We start from the raw sequence: 27,813 nt of genomic DNA on the forward strand, positions 1-27,813 counted from the left end.
AACGCCACAATGGCAAAGAACATTCACCGAACCAACAGATCACTGCTTCACAGTAACAAAACATAGACCTACTTCAGATGAAGTCATAATTGGACCAAGAAACTATTACATTAATTACTATTCCTTTTCAAATTCTTAATTCACTACTTTGGTGACAAAAAAGTTGCACCTTAGATAAAATGGATGATACCCCTTTAAGACTGTTGAACAGAAAAGAACTACATAATAAAAGATCATGACCGTAAAGATGACCTGTCGAGATGTGAGCTCAGATTGATAAATATTCCACTACGTACTACTTAGATTCTTTACATTCATTCGGTCAATGTAATTGAATGCAGCGCAAAATTTATGAGTCAACTAAACTATGATTCCATGATGGGAATGATCACGAGGGAATTATATGGGCTTTCTGGAGCATTACTCCCACCGACGCATCTTCACAAATGAAATGAAAAAATGACAGAACAGCAATTAACCAGAATAAAGTACCAATCTGCTTTTAAGCTTGTAACAAGCAAATACTTTTTAAAACATCTGACAGCGCAGAACATGTGATCATAGGTTTCTTTCTAAGCCTCTCTCATCAAATCACAAGGTTAACATCTGTATACAAATGTCCTTTTTTCTAGTGCAGCAAGAATAGGATAATTCCCAATAGTACATAAGATACAGCTAAGTTACATTAACTTTACGCATGAGTATAATCTGGCAAAATAACTGGCATTCCTTAAAGGGAAACAGAGGAAATTAATTTTTTGTCATGGATAGATTGAAAAGAGAGCAAATATAGGAACTTTGGTCCTTTTCCCCAGTCCGAGAATTCCAGTTATTTGTAATATCAAATCATAACTCATAGCAAATGTCTTTGTTGATATTAATAACGTTAATCAGAAAAGCATATGATCAGAACATTAATGGTTGCAGAAGGCATTCATGACATACCTTTGGACAACTGCTGTGTTTCCATGACCTGTACAAACAATAAGCATAGCATTTGTTGGTAACGAGTCATAGAGGCTTCGGGTTCGAGCATCCAGACGACTTAGTATGATCTTCAATTCAGGGTTCAAAGAGTAGTTGACGGCTTTATTTTTTTTAGATGCCTTACGACATGTAAGCAATGATATCATTTCTGCAACTTTACTATTCAGTTTGTCCACATCCTTTGCTTCTCTGTGGAAATAGGAATTCAACTCCGAGAATTGAGTCCATACAAAGTGTACATAATCCTTCTTTACCTAAACCGACAAATAAAAAATGGACATTAGAATTTAAAAGTGTTCTCATTCAGAGGTAGAAATAACATTAAAGATAAATGTGTAGTTATAAGACCAACCTCTTTGCTAGTCTTTGCAAGTGCTTCATCATCTGATGATACAGGAACTGCATGGCATGATGCAGTAGCATACCGCTTCACCAACAAAATATCATCAATAAAAGAGCAGGTCTTGCCACAGTCATTCAAAACTGTGACCAATTTCTTACGCATGAATGATGGCGGCGAACCAAATTCAGGTCCTAAAACCAAAGCTAATGAGCTATTGGATAAACAAGCATCAAATAAAAATAAAGTATCATTTTACATGACCTATAGAGACAAAAATAAGGTGCTTTGACTAAGGCTCTTTTTTGTATCAATTCTCATTGTCTATTATGACTATTTAAAAGAAATAAGTATAAGAATTCATTATTGGTCAAGAATGACAAATGGTTTGGTGATATTTGTCGACAATAAATTATGGAATGAAAAATAAGTTTGGTATGTAAAAATTAAAAATGAAAAAATAAAAGTTTGACAATAAAATGATTTCCCCTTCTCCAGTTCGATCTAGTCCTCTGTTTCTCATTCCCTACATTATTGGATCTCCGTTCTCATGGCGGTTTTTGTTCACTCAGCTATTGTTGCAAGATTTTTAATTGGGAGAAATAGAACTGGGTTCATAAGTTAAGCATCTGCAGATTCGATCTCTCATTGTCTGTGAGTCAAGAAATTGAAGAACACCCAACTTTGCCCTGTTGGGCAAATGATTTTGTTTCAGAGTGAAAATAGAATTAAAACAGAGCTTCCAATACATTGTTTGTACGTAACACATAAGTATATCCACACCAAACTAGTATAACATCAAACACAAAACTAAAACCAAATTCAAAACCCAAATCAAGCTAACAAGGCTTCTAAGCAATAGGGTCAGTGACTGGAAGAATAACGGTTGATCAAGGCCAAGGAATTGCTGATGAGTTTTTGGGTTGTGAAGCTTCAGGTAAACTGAATCTGTTCATTACCCAAACGGTTACAAAATAAGATCAACATCGATCAAGGAAACAGAGCGGAACCCAAAAATTCCAAAACCAAAAGAAGAGATTATCCAAAACGTAAATGACATAAATCGAGCCTATATCACCATGACCAAACAAAGTCAAAAGAAAAGAAGGTAAGCCTAGATAGATATCATGCCACCAAAAATCTAAAACTGCTCAACGATTTCTCAACAAGGAGGAAGCATCGACTGAGAGCTTTGTGAAACAGATCGTCCAAAAAGAAATGAAATAAAATTAAAAATAAATCCTTTCAAAACTCCGAAACAAGAAAATAGAGAGAACCAGAAAAGAAATTCATCAATGCAGATCCACCTTCAGAATTGAGAAATTTTTTTGCAGGAATTGAGAGCTTCCTTGAGACATGGAAAGAGGGTTTGAAAAGTGATTTTATAAAATAGTGTGATTTTACTGTTATACCCCTATCTTAACTTCAAAATTTCAAGTCTACCCCTGCATAAATGAAGAGAATGAATTTTCACCGATAATCCATAATGGACTTTTAATCCATTCTGAATTTTTGAAGTTTTTCTATTATTTTAAATAAAAATAAAAATGATAATGGATGCCAAACAATTTAAAACAATGAAAAAATCTCATAATAGACAATGAGAATTGATACCAGAAACAGACCTAAGATAACACTTAAATATAGTCCATCATTCACTGGATAATAACTCTAATCAAGAAGTTAAGAAGAGCAACAATCTACATGAGAAGGTAGGTCCAGAGAGAGCTGCATTTTTTGGGAAATGGCAAGGCAAAAGAACGTTTTTCCAGACACACCCAAACACTCATCCTAGGACCCTTAACCCCTAATCCATCAAAGGTAAAGAAGAAAGTAAAGTTATATGGAGAAAATAAACACCAGAAACATGGAATTAGAAACAATAATTATAAGGTTGACATTATGTTTGAAAAAGAAAAATCTTGTACTATTTGAGATAAGGCTGAATTTATTTATTTTTTCTGTTGTATAATATCTACTCAAAGCATATATTAATAGTCCGAGGCTAAACATATATTAATTTCAAAGCAATACAAGATCATTTAGGGCAATGTACAAAACAACAACAAAAAATAAAAAATGGAAACTATTTGGTATGGCTAATGCTTCACATTCTATTGCTGCTGGAGGTGTTTGGAGGCAAAAGATGAGCAAAACAGGAGCTTGAAGGCAAAAAAAGGTCGTGAAAATTAGGAGAAAAGGGGATAGAAATTGAGGAAAATTACGAGATTAGGCATTATTAACTTTGTTTTTACAAAATTTACCACCGTCAGTTTACTTCAACGAGAACAGCCAAAACGGGTTTAGGTATTACAAAAGTAACCAAAATAGTGCTCTCTCTACCTCTACACTTTGTCTTCGACTCTATACGTATTATTCACTTCAAATCGTCAAAAAGAACACCGTTTTGCTTCAAGATTTTGCAGCTATCGAACATATTTTCTCCGAAATTGTGAACACACTGCAGATCAACCATGACTGTACGGAAATCGCACGCTAGAGAAACAGCGAGAGAAGACGATGATGTTTCGGCTTCGTTTGCTTCTAGGTCAAATATAATGGGAATAATTAACCTACTGGATATCAAGGATGGTGGATTGAGTAACGCATTTGAGGTTTCCAATTTTTTTTTTCTTTCCTGGTTAATTTTGTTCTAATCCATCCCGTTTTCCTTTTCTTCTTCTTCATCCAACTAGCATACTCTTACGGGTTCCATTGGTTTCATAAAATGGGTTAGAAAAGACACAATCAAGAGCATAATTTTGAGGAGCTGAATTTCGTAGTCCATTATTTTTAAATGATCATGTTTGAACTCTTATTTTAGCAGAGGAGAAATTGTATTGGTAAATTTGCTTATGTGTGTCCCATCGTTGTTTTCTTTACCCATGTTTAATAAGGATATGATTTTAGGTTATTAGCAGCAACTAATGCCTGAAATATGTATTCTATGTAGTTCTGGGGAACATCATACTTCTTGCTGCATATGGGTCAGGCCAAAATGTTCTTAAATGCTTATTGTATTGAATACTTTGGTGCCATTTGTTTGTATTTTATATTAAAAATGGGGCTAAAACAGAGTATGGTGGCGCATTAGGGTGACTTGTGAGGAGCTGGATGGTTTTATCATGAGATGTCTAGGGTTGAGTTTTAATTCAGATTATTGATGTGTAAATATTCAATCTGCATCTTCTTTGAACTTATTTGTTATTTTTGAACTTGACAATTTTGCACCTTCACTGGACAACTCTATGGTATGGATCTTTAGCTTAATTGATAGAGCACTTGGAATAGGAGCATGTTTCAAGGAGATGGTGGTTCAAATCCACCAAGATTCTTTTGATTCACATGTGAATCTAAATTATACATGACAAATATTGACTATTTCATAAAAAATTTAAAAAAATACTCTTAATCTGTAGCAAGGTGAGTTGTGTACAGTCACCAAACATTTTGGATGGTATTTGGGTTGGTCAAATACGTCTAGACGATAAGGATCTTAGTGCTGCGAGATGTGACTGGGTAAGAAAGTTATTAAAGATTTGAAAGAACAACACTGTACCAAACAATAAGAAAGTTATTAAAGATTAAGTTCAGGTTAGGGAGATAAAATATTACAACGAAACCAGATGGAGAGATGGGGCTGGAACTAGAATTGAGTCTAGTATTCTGGGGGGGGGGGGGTGGAATAGATGCTGAAAATTTGAGGATGACCAATAAGGATTGATGAAAAATGAGTCAATTGATTCAATCCCAGTTATTCTAGGAACTGAGGTATCAATAATTGTCCACTTAGAATGGAAGTTAGAAAATAGACTTAAACTGATCACTAAATTCTGAATAGAGGTCATGATCATGCAGTAACAGATTAGCACATTATAAAGCAGGTTAGAATGCTGATGCAGAGAACATATAGCTAGGGATAAGTCCAAAATGGCAACTTCATTGTAAGTACAGATCAGACCTGTGCCCTGTGGCTGGATTTCTCTAATAAGGAAAAAGTCTTGAACATGAACCTCAACTAGGACGGATCGTAACCTAGGAACTTAAACATCAAGTGATAGAAGATGAATTGTAGAACATTAATAACAATATTAATTTATTTGACTTGATTAAAGGGAAGAACATGAAAGATAGTGACATCGACATGGTGGTTTGATGAATCAATCACCAACTAAACTTGATCAAATATAAGGTTTTCTTGATCAGACACAAGGAACTCTTCACCAAAGGAAAAGACAATGCAATACAGTTTTTCAAAAATTGAGGAGCTAGAAAATGGGGATCCGACACCTTGCTATTTAGAGCGTAATAGAAATCAGAGTTTTAGTTGGAGCAGGCTCAGGTCACATTTGTAGCCAACTCTTCTTCTTACAACAACCTAGTCATGGTTCAATGGTTCAATAGTTGTTTTTAATGTTTATCTTTATTCATTTCCACCATTTCTTTTCCACCCAAAAAGAGAAATGTGAATGTTGGGGGGTTGAGGGGGAGGGGTTGTTGTGTTGAAGAGAACCATGACTTTAAAATAAGATTCTATCCAAGGCAAGGCTAAGCAGAAGTCTACATTATTTTCTGAAATATTTTTGAGTATCTGATTCCTTCTGCGACAATAGGATTCCCAACACCACCTGAATAAGAATTAACCATAGAAGAAAACACTCAAATAGTCCTGTAGAGTGAAAATTTGTATTCCACCTAATACAAGAAAGGTGGAAACTGGATTCTTCAATACAAGTTGTTCAGCAAAGTAATACATCCCGTTGTATGCCTCATAATGCTCCAGATGGTATTTCCTAGCTTGTTTTGGAATGAGATGCATCTAAAATGTACTTTTTACCATCATTCAACTCATCCCACAACAAGAAAATTAGTTCAAGGAGATGATTCTACACCAAATCCGTCTTAATATGCTTGTTGACAGGATCAAAGATTAGGCTAGCGAGTGGACCACGTGAATGCAGCAGACTCTTATCCCCCCTCTCCTTTTCCCCATCTATATTGCTGCACCACCTGTAATATCCACAACCAAATTTCAATTCTTTCCTCTCAGTACATCGTTTACAACAACCAGAGAAGCTCAATGAAGGATATGAACTTGCTAAGTCAACAAAAAGAAACTGATCTTGCTAATTCACTGATGTGATATCCAACATTGCACAGTAAAATGTATGGAATAATCTGAAATTGAACTTGAAAGATAACCCTAAGTGGAAGTCAACATAAAATCTAACTATGTAATCAAATGAATACAAGAAAAGTAACAGGATCTAGCATTTCATCACCTTCATTCATAAAAGATCCACAACTGTATGAGATTCTCCACAAGCAGCATTTCCCTCAAGCCTCATATCAGCAGTCACTCATATCTAGTCATAATCATTGTCATCTTCATATTCAGAGGATGACTCATCTTCCATTGGCTCCAAAAGTGAATTCATATCAAACTACCTATTTATTTCCATCTCCTCTATGTCAAAAGAGTTATAGTTCATCCATTCCTCAAAACCTCTCATCTGAGCAGTTAAGAAGCCATCCAAGTGAACACTTCAAGCCCCTCTTGGCAACCATCTGATGTAGTCCACTTCAAGGCCAATTTCTTTAGCTGCTACTTCAGCTTCTCATTATCTTCAACAAGACCACTATCATGTTGAGGTACCCGGCCGCCCTAAATATCATCCATAAGTTTTGGTGTCTCTTCATGACTCACTTCCACAACTGGATCCAAGCTTGCACACTCTTCCCCCATGGGCTGGCTCATCATGACATCCACCATTCCACAGGGCTTCTGATCAATTCCTTCCGTTCTCCCTCAATTTCTGCAGCTTATGACATCCACCATTTCAAAACCACAAGATTTCTGTTAAATTTCATTAATTTCTTCTGCCATTCCTCCAGCCGGGCTTGTTACTACCCTTTTCACCAATTCAGAACCACAGGGCTTATAGGCAACTTCACCACTGATCACAGATTCTGTCATCTGATTATCTTCAATTTCATATTTATCGTCTAAACGTATCTGACAACCCAAATATCATTCGGAATGTATGGTGACTGTACACAACTCATCTATGCAACATATTAAGAGTATCTTTTATAATAAAAGATTTAGTCTTTGCCATTTATAATCTAAGTTCATAATTGAATCAAAAGAATCTTGGTGGATTTGAACCACCATACCCTTGAAACATGCTCATGTTCCAAGTGCTCTACCAATTGAGCTAAAGATCCATAAAATAGAGTTGTCAAGTAAAGACGTAAAATTGTCTGAGTATATTTTGATATCATAAAAATACCAATATAAACATTGAGGTATCCATCCAACCAATCAAGCATAAAAAAAGAATTAATGAAGGGACTAATTAACTCTAGCAAATGGCTTATGATACGTGCAAGGATATGAATACTCTACAATGATCAGCCTATCCGATTTCAACATATACCTATATTTGAGTTGTAAATTTCTCCTTAAGAACATCAATTTATAGCAAGAAAAGAAAAACAAAAAGAAGCCTGTATCTTGAGCACCTTGGGAGTTCAGAAGGAAACCCGTATGGCTAATGGCACAATGTAATACCAAGCCAAATATTGCATGATTGCAGTAAGAAAAAACTCCTACCATTGCATGCATTCTTCAATGAAGACTGCTCAGTTGCTAAGGTGAATAACTGCCAAATTCAGATGTGAAAAGTGTTATCTCTTAAACCTAGAACATTTATTTGGATTGCCATGAAAAAGCCAGAATTTTATTCAAATTAAGTGAAAACAACCAAACATAAAGCTGCAAGGTCTTCAACCAAAAGCTGACACAGGCAAGCAATTCAGCCTTACATTCAAAAACTAGTGATTCAAACACCATGAGTGATCACTCTCAATCATGTAACAACCAAGTTTAATAAATGCATTTTCTGACCAATTCACTTTCCTTGAAAAACCAAGCAGTAGTTCTCTTCTTGGTTGGTCCATGTATTCACAGAAGGAACTGATCTCCAAACAGTGGCAGCCATGGGATAATAAAGACTATTGAGATTTCTGCCATCATGAGTAAACTAAAAAGCAGCCAGATGCAGTAATGCACACTGCTTCTGTGTCATGTTATAGAGATAAAATTTACATAATGCAATTAGGATCCACAAGAAGGGGCCTTTCACCACTGTGCCAAACTTTGATTTCTGACCTATTGAACCTTGATCAGCACATAAATCATTATCCTTGCTTAATTAGTTTGTCCAAATCACAATTTTTTTAAGGGATGGAAAATTAGCAAGGGGAAAAATGATGCCTACTCCCAATGGAAATTTTGAACCTTGAACCAAAGTTTATTCCCAAAAAATTCTCATGACCAACATTCTAATAACAGTAATCTATATTTCTGATGAGCATAGACAACCTCAAGATCTGGCGCATCTGGGACAAGCATAACATCAAACCCTTGTGGCAATTGTGAAGTAAAGTTTATGGATACCATCCTGATGTTTCAGATAACTCCTCACATCCTTAAATTTGTCTCCATTGTAAAGTTATCAAAGTAGCCTTTTGCCACCGTTAATTCTTTTGCTATGAGTTAGATCACAAGTGAGCATCCCTAACACTGATATCTCTCATTACACTAAAGGACAATGACCTTATATTCCACCAACTACATAACATTTTTCAGAGCTTAGAAAAGAAATGGTGTAAATGGCTTGGAAAGAAGTTAAAAGATGACAAATAAGTTTCAAGAAGATGCTTAAAGACTGAATATTTACACATCAATAATCTGAATTAAAATCAACCTCAAACATCCCATGATAAAGCCATTCTGCTCCTCAAAAATCACCGCAATGCACTATCCTACTCTGTTTTAGCCTCATTTTAACATAAAATACAAACAAATGGCACAAAACTACTCAATACAGTAAGCATTTAGGAACAATGGAACATTTTGGACTCACCCATATGCAGCAAGAAGTATGATGTTTACCCAGAACTGCACATAGAATACACGTATTAGGTATTAGTTGCTAGTTGCTGCTATTAACCTACAAGCAGGTTTTTTTCAGACACGGGTAAAGAAAACAAAGATGGGACACGCATAGGCAAATCTATCTATATAATTTATAAGAGTTTAAACATGATCATTTAAAAATCATGGACTTGAATTCAATTCTTCTAGATTATGCAGATTATGCTTTTATTCATTTTCAATTTTAAGAAACCAATAGAACCCTGGTAGGAAGAAGAAAAGAAAAGAAAAACGATCTAGATTAGAACAAAATTAACCAGGAAAAAAGGACACAAATTGAAAACATAAAATGCCTACCTCAATCCATCATGCTCCATATCCAATAAGTTAGTTCCTCCGATTATATTCAACCCACAAGGAAAAGAAGTCGAAAGACCTAGCCTGTGATTTTGGTATCGTCTATAGTCTTGGTCGATCAGCAGTGAATCCACGATTTCGAAGAAAAATATCCGATAGCTGCAACTTCTTGAACTAAAACGTTATTGATATGGAGAAATTATGATCAGACCGGGTTCATACCTGGTCCGACCCTCGACCCCGGTCGAGACAGAGGGAACACCACATCGTACGGTGAGTACGGTTCTTTCTTGAATCCTATGGATCCTTTGGATTTGGCGAGCTTGATAGGCACAATGGGATTCATGAGCTTGGATGAGTCCAGAGGCTCCAGATCTACTTATGGGGCTTACAGTTATAATCCTTATGGTTTCCCTGTATCCCTTCCCATGGCGGTCACAGTGATTAAGCGTCGACCTTAGGGCTAAAGTCCATTGTGGAGTCTGTCTTTGGATGGGGTCTACCACCAACACCACCACACCCAGATGAGCCTATTGCATATCCCTACTCTCATTTCCCTCAGAGAGGGATTCTAGAGGCGGTGGATGACACGTGATGCAGAGCTGCAATTTTTGACTATCTTAACAACCATCAACAGGAGAACATAATACATACTACAATGGTGCATACATAGAAGATGGATCCACCGAGGCACTGTACTTGGTATTGAGATGATGGGATTACTATATACTTGCCTACACTTGTATACTTATACTGTTGACTATTGTCTATACACTTGACTACTTGTATGGTATTGAGATGATGGAATCACTAGTTCTTTTTTTCTTGCAATTTAATAAAGATCTATATGTTCTAATGCATCATTTGCATATTTATGTTTGTTTAAATTCTTACATGTGCCGATTAAGGACATCCCTTTAAATTAGGTTTTAAGGCAAAAATAACACTCCTATTGTGTTTATTTGCCTCACATTAGACTACACACCAAAAACCAGCCCAAAATACCCCCTGAAACTTAAGGGCAAAATTTCATTGAAATATTCCTAAATTTCAGTGATATTTCACCAAAATTTTAGGGTTTCAATGTGGCGAAACCCAAAATTTAGCACTATGCCTACAATAGAGTATGAACTGGGGGAAAAAGTTTAAATAGTCCTAATGTATTGGGTGAAAGGCATCTAGGTCTCCTAGCCCTATAGGATATGGAGATCCAAGTGTGAGTGATAAAATCAAGAGGATTTTGACAAACTCCACCCCACTCAAACAAGCATTTTCCTTGGTTACATGGATCCTATTTCCCCAATCAAGTCTAAGTAACAGCATTTAACGATTGTAACAAACCAGATTCTTACAATCAAATCAGAACCACACTTGAAGAAGAAGAGAAACTAAACCAGCAAAAGGAAGCAATTCCCTGCTATTCTGGACTAGACCTCTTCAGAAACTTCTGAACTCCAAATTCTTGCACACCAAACAACCATCACTTTAACTGACAGCACCAAGGAGTCTTCTCTAAAAATAGAAACTCAATTACTTGAGCATAAAAATAGAAACTCAATTACTTGAGCACCAATGCTGCTCAATTCTCAACGCTCCCCCTCAAGCTGGATTATACACAGAAAACTCCAGCTTGCGCAACAAGAATAAACTTGAAAGCCAGCAATAGTCTTGAACCGTGTAGCAATAACAGACGCTGATAAATACTGAGAGTACTTCACCCAGGAGATAATCAACAACAGCTTAATCTTTATTTCAATGAACCATCCAACAATGAAAACGTGCATCTCCAATATCCACATAAGTAGGTAAAAAGCCCCAAGTCCAATGTTGCATATAATCTCTTCTCAAGAAGGCAAATAGTAGGTAAGATGATAAGCATGCATTTACCATTATTTATTTGATTTAATTCCCCATACTTATTTAATTAAAGAGATCTAATTGAGTATTTTTGTGTATTTTTCAGGAATAAGGAGATTTTGGATATTAGAGATAATATGGAGTAAAGTTGGCAAATATATTAGATATTGGTGGATTTTAAATCATGGCATTCAATCTTGCTGCTCAAGAAATCATGAAAAGTCAGATTTATTACCAATTTTGTTCCTTAGACCTCCACCTGAGATCTTAGCCAAATTGGAAATAGGTGGAGGTCTAAGGAACAAAATTGGTAATAAATCTGAAAATCGGGTAAACAGACCTACCTTCAGTATTTTGGACATATCTCTCTCGTATGAGCTTGGATTTCGATGATTCAAGATGCTATGGAACGATATTGAAAATATCTACAACTTTCCAGTTTTGAGTTTTTCCAAATTCCGAAAGAATAAAGGTCAAATCTACGGGTAAAGAGAAGGGATTCATTGTGTGCAGGAGACATAAAAGAGAAGCCAACCACAGAAAAGAGGATTTTACATGCTAAGAAGCTCCCTTCGATATGACTTACCAAGGCAACTTACATTACTAAACAAGCTTTAATGTAGATGTGATTAAACCTAACACTCCCTTCTAACTCTCTAAAATCCCCACCTAGGAGGCTAGTGGAGGAAGACATCCTAGGGATAAGAGACATAGGGCTGAAGAGAGAGCCAAAAAAGGATCTTTTGTGTATAATGCTGCATAATCTTGAATGTTATCAGTTCCGATACATAGACCAAATGATACAATGCCAGTAAAAGTTCCCAGATTCATGGAGATATAGAACAACATATAAGTTATCATGCTTGCATATCCATCATTTGAGTCTCCAACAATTATGCCAATAGTAACATATCCAATTTGACCTATGGACAAATATGCAAGCATATGTTTCATGCTTTTTTAAGTAATAGCAATGAGATTCCCCATTATCTAAGTATAGCTCGGATTTCCAGAAGAAGATGCCATTCGTTTGATGAGAAATAAAAATGAATATCGAAAATTCGAGTGGCTGAAGCTGAAGCAGCACTTCTAAAGTAACAAAAAAAAAAAGCAAGGACTGGAGTGGGAGAGTCAGAGTCGAAAAGAGAATTCCTCACTTCTTTCTCTCATGCAAAACCGTGCATGAGACTTTCATCTCGCACAGCTCCTAAGCGATAAAAGAAAGAAGAACTCGTCTTCTTTCTTTTTTGATTACCTTCCTCACGTACGTATAAGACCCAATCCTTTCGATTTCTAATAAGGATTACTAATCCTTAACTTTTCAAGGAATCCTTCATCAGTGATTGTGAATGCATGATCTTTCCAATCTTTTCGACCTTGGTTCCGTAGGAGCAGTCCGAGGCGAGGTAGTACTTGTGATATTTCAGCTTGGGAGGCATTTTATTTAGTAGTTTTCTGGATGAATATTACCATTGGATGGGTTACTTTTTATTGGCATTGGAAACACGTCACATTATGGCAGGGTAACATTTCACAGTTTAACAATCCTCCACTTATTTGATGGGATGGTTAAGAGATTATCTATGGTTAAACTCTTCACAACTTATCAATGGATATAACCCTTTTGGTATGAATAGTTTATCGGTCTGGGCGTGGATGTTCCTATTTGGACATCTTGTTTGGGCTATTGGATTTATATTCTTAATATCCTGCAGTGGATATTGGCAGGAATTGATTGAAACTTAAAGCATGGCTAATTTGATTCAATGGAGAGATAAACCAGTGGCTCTTTCCATTGTACAAGCAAGATTGGTTGGCCTAGCCCATTTTTCTACAAGGTCTATATTTACTTACGCAGCTTTCTTGATTGCCTCTACATCAGGCAAATTTGGTTAATTTATTTTTTTAATCTGCTTTATCCGCGACAATCTCATTGCTTTCGATGAAGGGGACCTACTTGTATCATTGACAATAATAGGATCTGAACCATTATGGCAAGGAAAAGTTTGATTTAGAGGGAGAAGAAGATGCAGAAATTGGAATAGAAGTATCATTTGATTCATCAATCCTCAAACAAGGAAATAAACAAAGCTGCGTCATTGAGTGACAAATGGGAAATTCATGGAAAATCACAATCCCCACCGTGTAATAGTGCATATACACATCTTCAACGACATTGTTTTTCGACCGGAAGACCGAGAGCTAATTATCGAAACTTCAGGTTATCAGGACACATACTTCATGAAATGGTTCAAGCATGTCCGGCGGCAACAAGATCAAGCTGGTAGGGATGATAGATCAATGGTAGGGTACTCTTAAGGTCCTCCTGTATCTAGCTTTTAATTATTACTCTATGGTAGACTGTATGCCTTAGACTCAGCCAGCCGTTTCCAAAATTAAATTCACTTTCAATCCTTTACAAGTCTCTAAATTATATGATGATAGATCAATGGTTGTCTACTGATTTAAGATCTGCCCCTCCAGAGTATTTTAAACCTGGGAGAAGAAAACCAGTAAAGCCATCTAGAGCTTCCATATGGTGCAGAAATATACCCACCTAATCCACCATGCCAATTCTGATACTTGGTTCTAACTTTAGCAACAAGACAATGTGAATTGTTGCAGAACTTCATAGACACCATGGATAGAAGATTCTGGCTCAAACATGATTTGTTTTTCCCTCTCATGCAAACAAAACAACCTATAAGGCTATAAGTTCCATCAAGGCACCAAAAAGAGGGGGGAAAGGGAAGTACACACTGCAATGAAAAATGATACTTGACGGAAAGATATCCTCCATAACAAGTTAATCATTCATCAGAGATTCGACCAGTTGCAGTTGCAAACCCCTCATCTCTTGGTTTCTAATATGATCTTGGGATGGATTATGTCAAGAATTCACTAAAACAGTCCACAGAGAGAGAGAGAGAGACAGAGGGAGAGAGACAGACAGACAGACAGACAGAGACAGACAGAGACAGAGAAAGAGAGAGACAGAGAGAGAAGAAAAAGAGACTTAAAGAAAGGACATACATCATCTGGTAAAAGTTTCAGCATACTCATACCCATCCTTTCAAGAGTCTTCTGTAACAGAACTCCATCCAAACTGGATACCATCCCTGAGAAAACTCCTTCCATAGAAGTTTTGGGAATAATGTACCCACTGAAGACAGTCTAGACAAGTGAATATGGAATCCATGTGTAAACTACTTAAGATAACTCATAATTGAATCCAATAAATATTTAAGCAGAGTGGAAAAGACATAATTGAATCCATCATGCAATAACTGCCATACAAAGGAGAATGCAAATCTCCTAAACCAATATTTACAGGAAATACAAAACCAAACACACTGCCTAAAAGGTCAAAACTGTCTACTGAGTTTCATTTGTACCAATTTTTATAATAAGATGATCTTCTCGGTTCTGCTCAGGATGCCACCTTGTGTATGTGCGTTCTTCAACACTGTACTGCTCTAGACATAAAGGAAAAACTGAATCGGAGCCAGTGCTATTGATAGTAAGAACCAACACTGTTTTGGCAACACTGCCACAAAGCCTAATGGTGCCTTCCAGATCAGGCCAAACTCTCAATCTCCTATTCATGTCATCACCACCTTCTGACCGAACAATCACTCCATACTCGGAATGCACTAGAGCTGGGTTATGACGATAAGAAACAAAGTCCACACCATACTGAGAACCCGGCCGAACAACCCAATTTTTCTTTCGGAGGTGAGAATAAGCTTTATAAAAATCAGGGAATCCTGTTCTCTTAGAAATCATACACTTCCATAAGTCTTCTTCATTCTTTGCACAATTGACTTCCACTCCAGCAATTTGGAGACATTGGAGAGAGTGGCACAGGTAGAAGGCCTCCTCAAAACCCAACTGATACCACTGCTTATCTATTTCAGCTGTGACGATAGGGCTGCCAAAACATGCCATTTTTAATAGATGGGCTTGTTCAGGTTCTACTTCAATAAGAACACCGCAACCTGAGAGTGACCCAAGTGTTTGTGATTGTATTAGAGATGACTGAAGTTGTTGGATAATTTTTGACATGGGTTCAGCAAGGGCCTTAGCTTCTGAACCCTTTCCCTTCCACCTTGGTCCCATTACAACTCTCTGACGGAAGATCAAATGAGCTATAGTGAAGCAGCTCCAGCTGAAAACATTACAAACAAAAAAGCGCACTGTGAAGATCCATTTTGCAACAAATACAACACTTTGGATCAAATGAAGATTAGAATTATATGTTAATGAACAACGAAAAAGCAAACTTAGGATCATAAATGGAGTAACACTTTCCTAAAAAATATGGAAGCATTAAGGAGATAATGAAGGTGAAGAACAGCAGACAGACTCAGATAGGAGTACCTGAAAATTAACCATTATTTGCTTTTTCTTAACAATTTATTACTCCAACTAACTCAATTTCTAAGGAATAACCACCTTCCTAAGCCTATATGATATCTATGGTTTGACGTTCTGGAAGTAGAATAGCAACAAATATGTTCCAAAATCAAAAGCCTAGTTCAGCTTTACTAATTCTAAAATTTGGTGGGATCCCTCTGCAAGTCTAATTGTTAGATGAGATGAAGACAGGAACCCCCTCTGGCAGAGATGGCCTCCGGCAACTCTGCTGTTAGCTCCTGCGAGATGGATCCCCCTCCCCCCTTTGATCCCTTCGGAATCTCCCATGCCCTCTATGATGACCCACCAAACCCTCCCCCCTCCCATGACTCGTTCCCTTCCATTTCTCCAGCTAAACCATGGAGCTCCCTCTTCACTTCCTCCATCTCTAACTCCATCTTATCTGAATGCAACCTCTCATTCATCCCCTCTGCTCCATCATCGGTTTCCCCCACAGGCCACTGCCCTGCCTCTGCTACCAAGGAGAGCATTCTTCTTTGGCAATCAGCCATTGTCAGTCAGTTTCTTGGCCCTTCTCCCCCTGTTGGTATCGTTAAAACCTCATTATCAAAGCAATGGAAAGCCATAGAATCTTTGGACTTTTTTGTTCTCGATCCTGGCTTCTTCCTCTTCAATCTCCATTCCTTTGATTGCAAAACCCGTGCTCTGGAAGGTTCTCCTTGGTTCGTCAGGAAATCCCCTATTTTTCTCAAGCCTTGGCATCCTTCAATGCCCCTTCACAAGGTCAATTTCAGCACAATCCCCCTGTGGATCAATCTTCCAGGTCTCCCTCTTGACTTCTAGAATAATGAATGCCTAAGCCAAATCGAATCTGCCATCAGAAGACTTCTTTGCTCAGATCATAAAACTTTGAATTTCAAAAGGCTTTCCTATGCCCGTATTTATGTAGAAGTGTCGGCGGCTCATCCTCTCCCGTCCTCCATCTCCATTGTTGATGATAATGTCCTCAACTATAGACAAGTTATTGTCTATGACTGTGTTCCATCTAGATGCATCTCTTGTCGCCGTTTCGGTCATGAGGCTTCCTCCTCCTCATCTGCCTCCCTGATTGCCCCTTCGAGTGTTTCTAACAAAGAATTCATGTTGGTCCCTGGTAGCCTCATCATCGATAGTTTAGATAAATGTTTGATCGATGTCCCTCTCACCTCTGTTGCCGCTGGCCGAGGAGATGCAGATGTTGTAGATGCCACTGTTGATCAAGAACAAGTGGGCATCGCTACAGCCACTGCTATTCAAGGCCTTGGAGATGCTGCCGCAGCTACCAATGACGTCGCTCAGGTGGTTCCCTCACCTTTGGCTCTTGTGAATCAGGGTTCTCATTCGCCGCCGATAGCCATCATTTACTGGAGAAAAAATTGATCGAATCCTGTCCCAACAACATCTCCTAGCACATCACACCCCAGCTCGAGAAACCTTTCGAGAACCTTTGTCAGGTCTCTGCAATCGAAGCTTCTGCATCATCTGTCGAAACCAAATATGCTACCTCAGTCGATACCAGATCTTCTCCTTCCACATCTTCTGAAGATCCTTCCTCCTTTAACTGGTCCCTTCAAGAGTTGTCGCTTCTCATTCCTAGCCCTCAAGATCTGCCCACCCTCTTCCATGAAACCTGTTCCTCTGAGTTATCTGTTATCCCATCTCCGCCTTCCCAACCTTCCACTTTGGTGAAAGATATGTCATGTTCGGTAAATGAAACTTCGGCCTCCTCTTTTATCCACGATTTTGCTGATCTTCCCATTTTACCCTCCCCCAATTGCTCCATTTTGGGCCCTTCTCCCCATGGGCCTAACCTTATTAACCCTTGCTCCTCTCCCCACTCCTTGCCCCATAGGCCTAACCTTATGAACCCCTTGGCCCATTCCTCTAATTCCCTATCTCGCCCCATCTCTCACCCCTCGAACCCCTCTTTACTAACCTCAACCATTGATTCCTAATCCCACAGGGCACGCTTCTTGATCTCTCTCTCTCCATGATCACGATCTTGACCTTGCTAGGTGTAGGAGTAACCGGCCTACTAAAGGGCACAACCTTTCGGCGATAACTTCTTGATTGAGCACAAGTCCTCCAAGAAAAAGAAGGAAAAGAAAAAAATCCACAAAATAGCTTTGTTGGATCTCTGCCTAGCCCTTTTATATAGGCTATGTCATAATTGCTTTGTCTGTTCGCTTTAGCTTCGCTTTTCTTTTGCTTCATTGTATGTGTGATCTCTCAGTTCTTTTAATGCATTTATTTATTCATCCAAAACAAAATTCTAAAATTCTTCCGCACAGAAGAACCTTCAAAATGAACCAGGTGGCTTTAAAGGAGAATATATCATTAATGCAACTTCCTAATGACTTTTGATGAAATGTCCATCGTGCCTTAGGCACTTCTTTACCGTTATCAAAATGCAAGAACCCATGAATGATGAAATTCTCTCTACATTGGATGAAGAAAAATTAGGATGGTGCTTTTTTCATCATTCCACATGTCAAGAGATTGTTCCAAACTAGTATCAAATTTTGTATTATCATTATCTTTGGGGAATAAGGAAGTTAAGCATAAAGTATGAATTATAAATGCATGAGTGGGCCAAATGTAAAGTTTTTTGTGGGCCCTGTGCATGGTTTAATCTCCAAGTGGACCCACACAAGAGGTTGGGACGGGAGCACAAACCCTCAATATATGTTAAGGGAAGTGGGGTGTCCAATATTCAATATTAGTAAATAAAATAATTGAAGATATGTAAAGCCAAATGGGAGAGAGGAGAGAGAAAATACAAAGTTGGAAAAGGAGACAAAATGGAGGAACAAAATGAGAGCTCACTTGCAAAGGGCTGAAGGAATCAATGGTTTCCACATGATTCCGAGCTGGATTTTATCAAGATAATGTTGACCTCGATGCTAGATTGAACAAATCGACAATTTGTGCATTAGAAAGGATCCTCCGCAAGCTTTGAGCTCAATCCTAAGATAAAAAACTGAACTCAATAGAAGAATTGGTTTCCTTATGGTTAATCATGTTTTACGAATGAGGTTCAGTTTGTGATTAGAGTATGATATGCCAAAATCCGATTATTTTGAAACAAGCCTAAGGATTCTAAGATTGCATGATATTATGCTCAAATTGGATGGCTAGTTACTCTAAAGGACTCCAGCGGTCAAATCTAGAGCCCAAAAATTGAGATGCATAAGCATAGCATCGAATTGCAAGGCTTCCCATGAAAATCCCCCAAGAAGTAAAGCTGAAATTGAGGTTTCAGTCAACGAGCAGCATGCCCACAGTTATATGTTGCTGCCTAATGTTGCCGCAAAATGTTGATGCCCAATGTTGATGCCAAATGTTTCTACCTATTGTTGCTACCTATCGTTAGTTGCTACCTATCGTTGCTGCCGCTTTTTGGCTAATGAGGTATTGCACGCAATAACTCCACCAGTGTTTTGCTGCCGATCCCAAGCCCGGGCAAAGGAGGAGGGTTGATGCATCACGTTGGTAGCCGGCACAAGAAAAAATCTAGCCAAACCTTTTCATTAGCCGACCCCATTTAGTTGGGCAAGGCTTATTGTTGTTGTTGGTATTGCACGCAATGATGCTGTATGTCGCTGTCGTATATGCCCTGCTTAAAGCAGCAACATAGGAAAGTTGTCAGCTATTCAGCAACCTACGGGTTATAGGATGAGGCCCCAAAACCCTATTATGTTTAATGTGAACATGTAAGAACATGTAAGAAAAGGGTTCCAAAATGAAAGCTATGAATGGATTGAATAGGTCAAGAATGTTGGCACCATTAAACCATTAGGTTATGGATAAGCTATGAATCGAGTAGACCTAATCTAAGAATAATGGATTTTATATTATTGGGAATGTTAAGGATGAAAGGACAGCATGGAAAGGGAGTTCAATTGGATCAAACAAGAATGCCTACATGAGGGAAGTCAAACAGCAAAACTACATTCTACAACAAAACTGATGATCATATGGTATATATTCAACCACTCATGAATTGATCACACATTTTACAAGGCCATGTTCTTCCAATAATAAAGAAGTGTTGCACAATGGTTGCAGGGGAAAGAAAGAGTACAGAGTTCTTTCAATGATGTCCACCTAGTACAGCCAGCAAGAAGACTGAAAATGACAATGATCTCAATGCGATATAGTTCTGATGGATCTCATTTACGCATTCAATCAACAAGGTTTTTTCCTGTAGGTTTTTTCATGTGCTATTGAGAAAAAAATGGATTAGCTTCAAAAGCAAGTGTCGTGCATTATTGACAGCCAGAAACTACTTACAAATCAAGAAATGTCAGATACTGGATTCCAAACCTATTATGATGCAAATCTATGTTGAATAATATTTGATAGAGCAGCCAACTTCTCTATGTTGACAGTAGGTGACGATGGGGAGGAAAGAGTAACACAATGAAGCTGTTCCATTCCTCATTTTCACACACATTGGTAGGTAATACAGGTTTTAAAAAACCTTGAATTACAATTATATACAGTTAGGGGAACTTTTACATTTGTCAATGTGTCTATATTCTAAAGTCAATTTTTAAATGCAGGTCTTGGAATGGCAACTTTCAGCCTAGGTAAAAGTCGACAAAAAAGTTCTTACTGAATTTCTTTCACTCTACAAATTTTGAACAGAACAGTTTCAATCACTTTCTCAAACTTCAGGTCTTTTCATGGCATTGCAACCTAAGATCATAGCCTGTGGGAACAGATTAGCAGCTTATAAATAACTGCGATTTTAGAAAACCAAGACTAATGTTCACATGACTAATCAGATTGGTTGTTGTGGTTGTGTAATCCAAGCAGCGGCTTGGTAGGGTTTGTAAGCTCACATGCTCTTGGTGAAGCACAATTATACTTCGTCACCCAAGATTTTCTTCACATATGGATAGGAAGAGAATTTAGTCTACCATTATTGGTATGTGATCACAGAAGGTTCACTTTGAATAGAGACAGCAACTCTTCCAAAAGTGAATGCCATCAGATATCTAGTATAAAGCCATGAAACAGTGTTCATTAAAGAGGGGAAAGGGAACAACAGTTGCCTACCATTAAAACTTTATCCTGTTTTCCTCGTCACTAACCCATTCAAAACTAAAAAGAAGAAAAAATAACTACTCATGCAAACCAAGCCCCCATACAGAAACCATGCATTTTTCAAGTTATTACCATTATTTTCTTTGTTAATTTCATAGCTTTTCATTCAGCTACGTAACAGACCCCATGCATACATGAAACTAGATTTGAATAAAAAACATTCAAAGGACCTTCTGTTAGTTAATTTAGTGATGATACATAGGAAATATTTCACATTCATAAAGGTCCAGAAATTTTACATTCTGTAGCTTAGAGAAAATTAAGGTCTAGCAGGTGCCAATAACAAGCATTTCATCTTCATCATGTTCTTCTGTCCAAACAGCTCTACTTCTACAACTGCTGAAGAATTTTACACAGACGATTGGAAGTCCCTTCACAGGAAGATGGGATTTTGGGAGATGAGAATAATAAGATGTTCCAATGATAACCTGTAGATGTGAGCAAGAAAGTACACATTTTTTTTTTCTTCCATATAAATCAACTGACTTCAACAAGAAAACCAACATCTGGAAAGGCATTATATCGTTAGGAACCTAGAATCCCACCAAACAATCTCAACTTGGTGAACAAGACCCACTGACGGTAATATTTGATTTCCCTATGATTTTAGTGAGAAACAGAACCAAGAAACAGTCGTATAACGCAAGTCTGAATACCTTCATAACCAAAGCCAACATGATAAGCAGGGCCAACAAATTACACAACCCTTTTGAAAAACCCAAGATGAGTTTAGGAGATGAATGATTTGTAAACAACACATTCAAAAATCTGAAGAAAATCCCCAATAGCCTCTTAACGCAGGGCTAATAAAAGCAGAAACTACCCAGAATATGGGTAAGGAAGTGGAAAAAATACCTCGAAGAAGTGGGTTGCAGACACACGGCTTCGATTGAAGAGAGATCGGTTGCAGAGACACGGCTTCGGCTTATGACAGAGAGATCGGTTGCAGAGAGCTTGCCTCGACCTCTTACGCTTGCTTTGGGCTTCAAAGAGACGAGAGACACGACAGAGACCAGAGAGAGTCGTGAGAGTTGCGAGAGAAGACTTAAGAGAGTTGGGAGTGACGATTTGCAGCTTTTGAAATTAGGGTTGTATACAACTCGTCCACCATAGCCTTCGTTCATTTTGCCCCACTTTTTTACGAAAAGTGCTTAGAAGTTCTTGTTGGCACATAAATTGTGCGCGAAACACTTAGTTTGTATATTCGCCTACTTTATATTTAAATTGTATATCCAGCAACCTCAATTGACCCAAAATGATAATAATAATAATAAATAGAAGATAGATAAATAAAATTAAAAATTGCCTACCCCATAAATGGGCATTTGTCAATGAAATGGTTGCAGCTTGATGCTCTTTTGATACACTTGTCGACTACTTAAATTTTCTTCTAGAAATGATTCCAAATTAATGATAGTTGGGATCCCTGAAATTGAGAGATTCTTCCCAAGATGCTTTGTCTCTTCTGCTGCATTTTGTTTTTTATTTATTTTCTTCACCTTTTCCAGAACAATCGATTGCCATTATTATGTCATGTTAAGCACTTCCCCTGCCATTTTATATAGAGCTTCAGACACTAAGCAAGGCAACAACAATGGCTGAAAGGGGGAGCATGTCTGGCAGTGAAGCGAGCGAAGCAAGGTATGGCTTCTACGGTCCATAGATCAATCACTCTTCTAAGTTTAACTGATCGAAGTGTTTTCATTTTGACAATTATTAATGTATCTCATATAGGACTGATGAACCCAAGATTGAAGTAGCAAGAAAAGCTTTATGCTGCTGTGAGGAAGGGTGGACATGTGTGATCACCAAGACCAAAGGCCCAGAAGCCGGGAAAGTGTTCTTCAAGTGCGGGGAAGGGTGCACCTGTGTGAGCGTCACTGATGCTGGGATCAGTATTGCAACCAGCTCAAGCATTGGCTCCGAGGGTTTTGCTAGAGTTGGAGAAGGCAAGGCGTACTGCAAATGTGAGGATGGGTGGGCACGTGAGATCTACAAGACTGAGACTCCTGATGTCGGCAAACCCTTCTATAATTGTGCCCAAGGTTGCAAGTGTGTGACTATTGCTTAATTAATGCTTTGCTGCTAAGAAGAACGAAAGAAAGAAAAATCCCAATAAGAAAGTTGTGGATTTGTGAGCTAGGGGCAAGTGTTGATAGGCCATGTATGCCCTGTTATGATGTTGTTTGCTGGTTTGTTTGCAGGTTTGATTGCTACATAAAGTATATAATTTGACAATTAAGATGTAAAGAACATAGAAGAAGTGGGTACAATTTTGAATTAAATTGGTAATTCTTCAATACTGATTTTCTCAAAATTCAATCAAAACAAAACAGAAAACGGATTAATCCTTCAATCTAATTGGGACATGGAAACAAGAGCAAAAATGAAGCTAGATTTTCTATGAAAAAGAACAAAAGAGCTCTACTAGACTACTAGGAAGTGTAACAAAGCAGCCAAGCCTGAGAAATCTGAGCATTTGAAAGGTGAGAAATTTGAGTTCAGTTCAGTTAGATGAATCTGAAATTTATTATATTCAGTCCAGCTGGAACTAATAACACCTAGGGATTAGTGTTTTTTTTTAATTTTTTTTGGGAGGGGGGGGTTGGGACTTGGGAATGATGATCATACAAAGGTGTAGAACTTGACGAAGATGTAAGGCAAACACTTCCAAGGAAGAAGATCAGCAACTTCTATCTTTCTTCAAAAATTACAACTACGGCTCTTATAGTAGTACAAGCAATGTTAATAAAAAATGGAAGATGTATCCACATTTTACCTAAGAATACCATTGAAAGACATAGATTTTGGGACAAAATATATAATCACGAAGAAGAATACAAGTAACGTATGCTTTCAACTGTAAGGAATTTGAGATGGTGCTAATATTGTTTAGATTAATAGAGAGAGAATTGATTGAATCTGATAATCTTTCAATCCAATCAACTGAGACAAGGAAACAAACAACATCAACAGCAAAAGTGAAATTCGATTTTCTATAAGAAAGACCAAAAGAGCTTCCATAAGAAGTGCAATAAAACAGCAAAGTCGGAGAATTATGAGAATTTAGAAGCAGAGAAATTTCAGTTCAGTTGGCTGAATCTGAAATCTATTATATTCAATCAAGATGCCAACGCCGAACCAATAAACTAGGTATTGTTTGGGATTTTTTTTGAAAGTAGAACTTTACATTCAAGGCAGACACTTTCAAGAATATCTGAAGTCAGTTATGGGAGACGCATTTTGGTAAAAACACCATTGAATGATATTAGATGTTGGGGACGAAATGCAAAAGCATGAAGAAAAACACAAGTAAAATATATTTATAATTTACATATTTAATAAGATTGTCTATAAGAGATTCTACTATTTCCTAAAAATCTCATTAATTTACAAAGTAGTCCTTTGCTTGTCTTTTTCCTGGTTATCTCACGAAATTTATTTTTGTCAAGACAATTATAAGAATATCGTCTATCAACGCTTTTTATAAGAACGCTGTGGATGGTAAAAAGCCTATTCGGAAATGCTTCAAAGCTCCACGAAATGGCCTACAGAAAACTCCCAAAACCGATGACCATATCAAATGCTCTAAAAGACTCCCTCAGCAATTATCTCTGCAAGAGAATCCCCTAATCTCATCAAACAACCTACAAACTACACTGTCCCTCTGCCAACTGTCTCTCTATCCCTCACTTCCCAAGAGCAGCTCCTGCAATTCCTCAGAACCCATCTCAAACTCCCATTCACTACCAAATTACCCCCAAAACGGCCCAGAATATCCCAAAACGGCCCTAAATGACCAAATTACCCCTAAACGGACCAAAATGACCAAATTACCCTAAAACCCTTAACCCTTAAGGGATTTCTTTGTTGCGACAACGTGCTGCTCTTCCTCTTTGGGCCTTTCCGAGAAAGGTTTGGAGCATTGTACAAGGAATTTGATTTGTAACGTAGTGATTTGCGGCTCCTCTGCCGCAAATACCAATTTGGGATTTTGATCTTCTATTCCTTTCTCTTTCACTAACAAGCTAACCCCCAAATGTTTCCCAAAATACTAACTGTAAAGCATCAGTATACTAAGCTCCATAAATTCTTCTTTCTACATTCCATTTCAAACAGAATCTCTTAACAAACCATACTAAAACCCTTTAGCTTTTCTACTTCGGGTTTGGGTATTAAAGACCATAGAAAGCTCTAAGATTTCCCCATAATTTGTTGGCAAACCCAGTTCATAGACTGAGATCCAGACCTGTAGTAAACAGATCAATAGCTCCTAGCCAAAGTAGACAAACACGTATAATGGGTTCTCAAAGTTTCAGGCAAAATCCCAGTAAATGGAGGGAAAAGGAGGTATAGAAAATGCAGTAGAAAATGCAGAAACAGTGTATGCTCGACCTTCTATTGTCACACTCTCTCCACACTGCATGTTCTGGTACAAAGGAGCAAGATATCACCAACAAACACATAAAAGCCACACTTTTTTCTCTCGACACTACATACCATAAAACAAAATTTTAAATATATGCTTCAAGAACATTGCACCACAAATAACGATAAGGAAGATCTCTATGTGCTGTAGAGCACTTCTGGTTACCCAACAGTGATAGCAACATTATGTGTATAGTAAAATGTTTCATTGCTATGACACTTTTTTAGCATTAGATATTTGAATTCTTCATTCAGAACATAAACAAAACCAAGGAGATGCTAATAAAGGTCACTCAATCAGCAGAAAGAACTTGGGTAACTTAATCCATCAGGCATCATCTAACCATTTGATATAGTGTTATAAATTGCATGATTCAACACAATTTAAGCCTTTCTCCATCTAGATCAGGTTGGCTATACAACTACAGATTCCCCATTCACTCTACCATTGTCTTTTTCGCTGTTAACTGGAAGCAATCAATAATCTTTTTTCAGGAATAATGACCCTGGCCATCATACACAGAACAAATTCCAGGGAGGAAGTGGAATTCTGACACGAGATGCGCCCATGCCCTCTATCCACCCCTAGACTGAATAATGATCCCCCCAAACTCATCGAGCTAAATTTTTTAAAGCAAAGATAAAGGCTAGTCATGAAAACTTCCCCAAAAGAAAATCCCATTTGTATTTTCAGATTTAAAATACTAAAGCCATCCACTTCACCAGGAACAAGGGTCTGGTTTTTGGACCTCATATGGTAAATTCTGATCCCCCCCCCCCAAAAAAAAAAAACAAAAAGGAAGAAAATATAAACCATCAAGTAAAAATTTTACAGCACAGGAGTCTTAAGACTAATTTGAAATATGTTATCAGCTTCAAATGAAACCAGCGCCAGGAGATGTGAATAGATCCTGACCTCAATGATACAGCTAATTCATGCTTTTAAAACCTCATCATGAAACATATTCTTCTGCAGTTGGCCTATTAAATACAACAACGACAACAAGAAGCATTAGAGTAGGTACCTTAAATTTTCTGAAGCAGTTTCTTCACTTTCTGCTTGCATCCATCACAATCTATGTTCACCTTGAGAAATACCCAAACACAAACAAGAAGCAAATTTTCAGTCAGGATAAAACCACCGCCCACCTTCGTGGCCTTAAAAAAACAGAGAGCTTCAAAAGTCAGGCAGAAGAGAGAGAGAAACCTGAATCTTGAGAAGCTTAAAGTCTTCATCTTTAGTCATTTCTTCACTTGAAAGCCCCTTGTAGAACCTCCGGTCTCACCTCACTCGTACGAGTGACCACCCCGTCACTGAAACTAATTTTCCGATATCAGAGGTCCCCAAATCCCTCAATCTGCAACAAAAAAAACAACCACCGTACCAGGAACTCCAAAACGAAACCCACAAAACTTTCCCTCACACCGCTATCCACCCAAAAATAAATTAAATGATTAGAGAAGGTAAAACGTCACTGTGTTCTCTCCCATTTTCTCCCTTCCTGCCCCTAAACCCTAAAACCCATGTTGGCATCAACCCCTCGAAAGTCACCATCACAAAGCTCAAGCTAGACAAGGAGAGATCTAAACCCATGTTGGCATCAACCCCTCGAAAGTCATCATCACAAAGCTCAACCTAGACAAGGATCACAAATCTCTCCTTGATCGGTGGATCCATTAACCTTCTCACGGGTGATGCGCTCTACATGGATGATCCATTCGGTAAACCTGAACTACCTTACCTTCTCTGCCCCTATAAGTTCCTCTCACCACCTGCACTTCGTCGTCCTTCCTCACAGGAATCGACCTCACGTTGTACTTGTTCCTCCGGTCTGAAGATAGAGAGGAGCACTCATAAGCACACGACGAACACTCGACGGAGCGGTGAAGACTATCTTCTGCTCTGGCCAAAAAAGAAGACTCTCTTCTGCTACCCGAGACGATAACGGCAACGTTCTATTCCTCAGAATGGGTTTTAAGAGGTGGTTATATAGAGGAGATTAGGGTTTTGCCAATTAGGTTAAACCATGAAATGCCCGGTCAGCACTTGTTAATTACAACGCTGCCCTGCCCTGATTGCGATTGGCCAGACTATAAAACTAGCCCAACTTTTTCTGGCCTGAATTTTAAGGCGAACCAGGCATTCTCTCGTCTTCACTCGTCTTTTACTTTTGGGAAATTTTTAATTCTCACCCTGAAAAATCTCTTAAAATTAGTCACATATACTGACTGAGTTGTTATCTCTTATCACTAACACCATTCGTTGTCCATTAAAAATTTTTTTCTTATTTAAATCACGTATTTTGGACTTAAACTGTGTTTCCTTCCCCCCAAAGTGTCAAAATTTTGTTTAGGTCACTAGGAAATTAATATC

The 27,813-nt window shown here is 37.9% G+C and overlaps 1 protein-coding gene and 1 pseudogene across 1 annotated transcript; both read right to left on the reverse strand.

The window, feature by feature from the left end:
• Positions 1-365: 365 nt before the first annotated feature.
• Positions 366-1,492, reverse strand: LOC149019757 (small RNA degrading nuclease 5 pseudogene; annotated as a pseudogene).
• An 11,486-nt stretch (positions 1,493-12,978) lies between these two features.
• Positions 12,979-27,381, reverse strand: LOC149019758 (tRNA-splicing endonuclease subunit Sen2-1-like). Its single transcript, XM_089153728.1, has 4 exons — positions 27,182-27,381; positions 26,647-26,797; positions 26,465-26,525; positions 12,979-15,651 (listed from the first exon to the last, which is right to left on the reverse strand). Exons 3-4 carry the CDS (start codon positions 26,503-26,505, stop codon positions 14,859-14,861), a joined length of 834 nt encoding a protein of 277 aa, XP_089009854.1. The 5' UTR covers positions 26,506-26,525; positions 26,647-26,797; positions 27,182-27,381; the 3' UTR covers positions 12,979-14,858.
• Positions 27,382-27,813: the final 432 nt, after the last annotated feature.

The sequence above is a fragment of the Hakea prostrata genome, chromosome 4 (assembly GCF_041222555.1).
Source record: "Hakea prostrata isolate BN-2017 chromosome 4, UWA_Hpros_2, whole genome shotgun sequence".
Lineage (NCBI taxonomy): Eukaryota > Viridiplantae > Streptophyta > Magnoliopsida > Proteales > Proteaceae > Hakea > Hakea prostrata.